Raw genomic sequence first — 4,455 nt, 5'->3', positions numbered from 1 at the left:
CAAGTATTATGCACACCAAAGATTATGAACTTCAAATCAGAAATCTTCAATATCTTCTTTGTCTTCAAATCTTCTTATATCTTCAATAAATACCTGCACACAACAACTTGAATCTCTTGTGATCAATCACGCGCAGAACGAAGTCTGTTACCGAAACAAGTATTGTGCACACCAAAGATTATGAATAGAGCTGTCAAACGGGCAAGCTAGGGTCAACCCGTCCCTAGCTTGACAAGCCATGGACGGGTTAGGGTCAACCCTAGCCCTAGTACTGTTCATGTACAAGCCCAAAACCCCAACCCTAGCCCTAGACGGGTTAGCTCTGACGGGTTGCGGGTTGGCTGGTAAATTTGACTTTATTATTTTTTTGTGCTAAAAATATGAATATGGTAAACAACCACAAGTCTAAATACTAAAAAGTGCATACTGAAAACAGATTACAGATTCCACAATACAACTAAAACATGATTGAAATGAACCAAACCAAAGTTGTGGAGTGGAATACATATAGACATAGTTACATACATATCTAAAACCAAAAAAAAATAATACAAACTTCCACTTTTACTGCCTACTAGTTTACCACAGAGTATCACCTACTAAAAGTCTAAAACACTTCATCACTAGTGAAGAGGAGACCATAATAACAACCAATTCCTTATTCCTGCACAAAAAGTATCATATTCATTAATAAGGAATTAAGGATATAGGTCCAGGATTGTGATTCATATAGGAATCCTCAAAGTGACAGTAACTATTATCTATGTTTGTCCTTTTATATACAAAAGTGGACAAACTGAAGCTACCGTCTACTGAACTGACTTTGAAATCTTGAATCACAACCTAAAGGTCCTAAACCCTCATATGCAGTCACATATACAATATATATCGTTAGTGTCTCCCTTCATATTTATACAAAAAATAGGAGACAGTGATATCATATGGAAATATTTCCTAAATCAGTGCCCAAAAAATGTTCTTTTTCCATGTATCTTTGTAATTGTGTATAGAAGTGTATCACTTCAAGATGCTCCAGTATGAATCTGTAATTTCCAGCAAAAAGTATATCAAACAAAAGGATGTGTTAATGTAAATAAATAGAAATTTTCATAATTACCCGCTTTATATCGCTGAAGTACAGATACTAATTAGATGCATAAGAACTTACTGCCTCATTGTTGTTTGCTGGCTCAAATGCCAATACATCCTCACTAATATCATTATCTTTCACTTCCTCAACATCAGTTGATGCAGCTCCTACATATAATTGAAAATAAGTAATTATCAATCTCATATATATTGTTAAATAGACTTACAACTAATTTTAAATATTACTCAAGACACTTAGCCTCTTACCGATTCCATATATCCAATCACGAGTTGTTATCAATGCCTCGGCACTTTCAGGTGATAAGGAGCTGCGATATCTGTCAAGTACCCTTCCCCCAAGGCTAAATGCAGATTCCGAAACAACAGTTGAAATAGGAATTTATAAAATATCGGTTGCCATTCTTGTAAGATTAGGGTATCGTAGTTCTTGGCTTCTCCAATACTTCAAGATGTCAAAATCAGTTGACATTGATCCTGATGACTCACTTAGATATTGTTCTAGTTCTGACTTGTCAGATTGTTGACCACCATTTTTTTTTGCCGCGGCAAATTCCTGCATCAAAAAACTTCAACAATTAACTACCAGTTCTATATGGACATTTATAGAAATGTTCAAGCAGTTAAAACTTAAAGAAATATCACCTGCATAAAAGCACTTCCATTGCGTCCAGAATTCCCACCATTTACAGTACCCGAATTCTGAGTTTCATTGGTTGTTGTCGAACCTCTTAAAGTTGACGCCGTATGATACTCTTTATAGAGTGCCGCCATCCTTTTTATAATAATATCAACTTCCTTCTTCATTTCACGCTCAACAGGATACACCTTTTTTAAAGTAAACTCTACAAATTCAAACTTCAATCGAGGGTCTAAAACGACTTCCATTGCCAATATTGGACTCAATTTTTTCCAATACTTGGCAAATTTTTCTTGCATTTTCTTCGCCATGTTTCTGATGAACTCAATGTCATTAGTTGTCTCTTGATCTAATAATACTTTAATCTGACAAACCCCATCAAAATAAAAATTAGAAGTAGGATACTTGTTTCCATAGAATAGAGTCGTGAGGTCATAAAATACCTTGAGAAACTTCGTGACCACTTTGATTTGCTCCCATTCTTCCCCATTAGGAGACTCTGCATAGTCAGGGTCCACCAACCTCAAATGAGTGAAGACTTTTTCATACGAAATACAAATTTGCAACATAAGATAAGTAGAATTCCATCTTGTCTTAACATCTTGTCGAACACCCATCTTTACTGACGTTCCTAAATCGCTGACAGTATCCAAGAAATTTTGTTTTCTTCTTTGTGAACCTTTAAGGTACTTCACTGCTAACCTTATCTTGATTACTGCTGGATCAATCTCTGTCAGTCCATCTCTTACAATAAGATTTATTATGTGAGCACAACACCTTATATGAAAGTTTCTTTTCCCAGTATCCGACATAACATTCCTTGAAATGAATCGACTCTTCATTATCTTAACACATGAAGTATTTGATGCAGCGTTATCCAAAGTGATGCTGGTTACTTTTCCTTCAATTCCCCAATCATTTAACATCAGAAATAACTTATCTGAAAGTGCTTGACCAGTATGGGGTGGTGGCAGTGGAGAAAAATTTAAAAGAAACTTCTGCAATACCCAATCTTGATCAACAAAGTGTAATGTTAAACTTATGTATCCAGTGGTGTTGACGGAGGTCCACATGTCTGATGTTAGACTTATTTTACCTGGAGCACATTGTAATTTCTTGCGAATAACTTCTTTTTGGAACTTATGCATTTTAAGAATATCAGACCTTGTAGTATCCTTGATATGGTTTCAACATCGACATTCAGATAAATACATAACTCCCTAAATTCAGTCCATTCTACACAATTAAAGGGGAGATTTTTACCAATAATTAGTCTTGAAACTAAATCCCGAAACTTTGATTGATCTATTTTGCGTGCACGAGTATCCAGTTCTCCATTATTTGTAGATAACAAAAGTTTCCCCACATCTTGCATCTTCAGTCTAGGGCACTTCTTTAAATGCCTTGACATAGTTGATGTTCCTCCTTTCTGACTGTCATAAGCATATTCCTTCCTACAATGCTTGCACGTATCCTTTTCTTTACCATCTTTGTCTCGTGACCAATCAAAATCATTCCATACTTTTGATGTAAATTTCCTTTTCTTTGAAGCATGCTCTTGACTTGTCATCGACTCTACTACTGTGATATCCTATTCACTCATGACATCGTCATGGTCTTCTTCAACTGAAATTTTAGGAAGCTACATAAAGAATTCAAAAATCAAAATTAGTAAGCCTTGAGCTACATCACAGGGGACTAGAGCTGTCAATAATTAAAATCCCATCAAGTACACATCCCAAACTGGCAAAGGCAAAGCCAACAAAAGTATGCTTTTTTACACTTTCATGTAAGCCAAAATAAAACATGTGCTTTCTGATTCTGACATGCTGCATATGGAGTTCATTTCCATTTTCAGAATAAGTAAACCTTTGTAATTCAAATAAATATTCACAAGCATAACGTAAGCAAACTATGCATTATTAATTTATTATAGATTGGCATTAAGAGATAGATTGACATTAAGAGACATGAGTTAACAATAAATTACACAAATTCGTGAAAAGGGGATTGGGGTTCTAAGAATCATTTCCACAAACACCTAACAGTACTTAAAACAAGTTATGCATTAAAAACTTAGAACTACTCACCTAGATTAGGAAAGTAGAAGTAAAATCATCGGCCAATTTTTCTTATTCTTCTTCAACGGTAGTCTAAAGAAAGCCCTAACCCCTGAAAATCAAACAGATAGTTAGAAAATTAAAAAAAAAAAGATCATTAAAGTTAAACTTAAATATCAAAATCTAATCTATAACTTAGAAGTGAAAAAACAACCTAAAGGATAAAACTTGGTTAGTTGATTACGAGTAAAGCCCTAACCCTAACCCCTGAAAATCAAACAGAATAACAGTTAGTTAGAAAATTAAAAAAAAATCATTATAGTTAAACCTAAAGATCAAAATCTAATCTAGAACTCAGAATAGAAGAAACAACCCTATTCAGTTTTAAGTTAGAAAAAGAGACGAACACGAATACCTGTGCCTCCAGTCCAGATCTAAAACTTGAAGTCTTGAAGAAAAGTTTTCTGTTTTCTGATTTCTCTTTCTTTTAGAAAACTTAGATAAGAATGAGAAGTTCCCGGTTACCTGGGTAGCAGGTGAAATTCTACCGATACCTCCGATTACAGGTTACTATCTTAATTTAACGGGTTGGCTGGTAACCCGCGGGTTAGACCTAGCCCGGCTTGTTTTATATTAGGGTCACATATA

General features: G+C 34.8%; 1 protein-coding gene and 1 long non-coding RNA gene across 2 annotated transcripts; both read right to left on the bottom strand.

Moving 5' to 3' along the window:
• Positions 1 to 1,007: 1,007 nt before the first annotated feature.
• Positions 1,008 to 1,430, bottom strand: LOC113361162. The gene is made up of 3 exons (XR_003364988.1): positions 1,357 to 1,430; positions 1,169 to 1,257; positions 1,008 to 1,043 (listed from the first exon to the last, which is right to left on the bottom strand). It is a non-coding gene; the product is annotated as an uncharacterized LOC113361162 (long non-coding RNA).
• Positions 1,431 to 1,910: 480 nt separating this feature from the next.
• LOC113359319 (zinc finger BED domain-containing protein RICESLEEPER 2-like) lies at positions 1,911 to 3,317 on the bottom strand. The gene is made up of 4 exons (XM_026602975.1): positions 2,844 to 3,317; positions 2,191 to 2,745; positions 2,027 to 2,112; positions 1,911 to 1,935 (listed from the first exon to the last, which is right to left on the bottom strand). Exons 1-4 carry the CDS (start codon positions 3,315 to 3,317, stop codon positions 1,911 to 1,913), a joined length of 1,140 nt encoding a protein of 379 aa, XP_026458760.1.
• Between the last annotated feature and the right edge of the window lie 1,138 nt (positions 3,318 to 4,455).

Source organism: Papaver somniferum, chromosome 3, assembly GCF_003573695.1.
Source record: "Papaver somniferum cultivar HN1 chromosome 3, ASM357369v1, whole genome shotgun sequence".
NCBI lineage: Eukaryota > Viridiplantae > Streptophyta > Magnoliopsida > Ranunculales > Papaveraceae > Papaver > Papaver somniferum.
The sequence above is the reverse complement of the archived record's forward strand: the minus strand, read 5'-3'. Positions and strand labels throughout refer to the sequence as shown.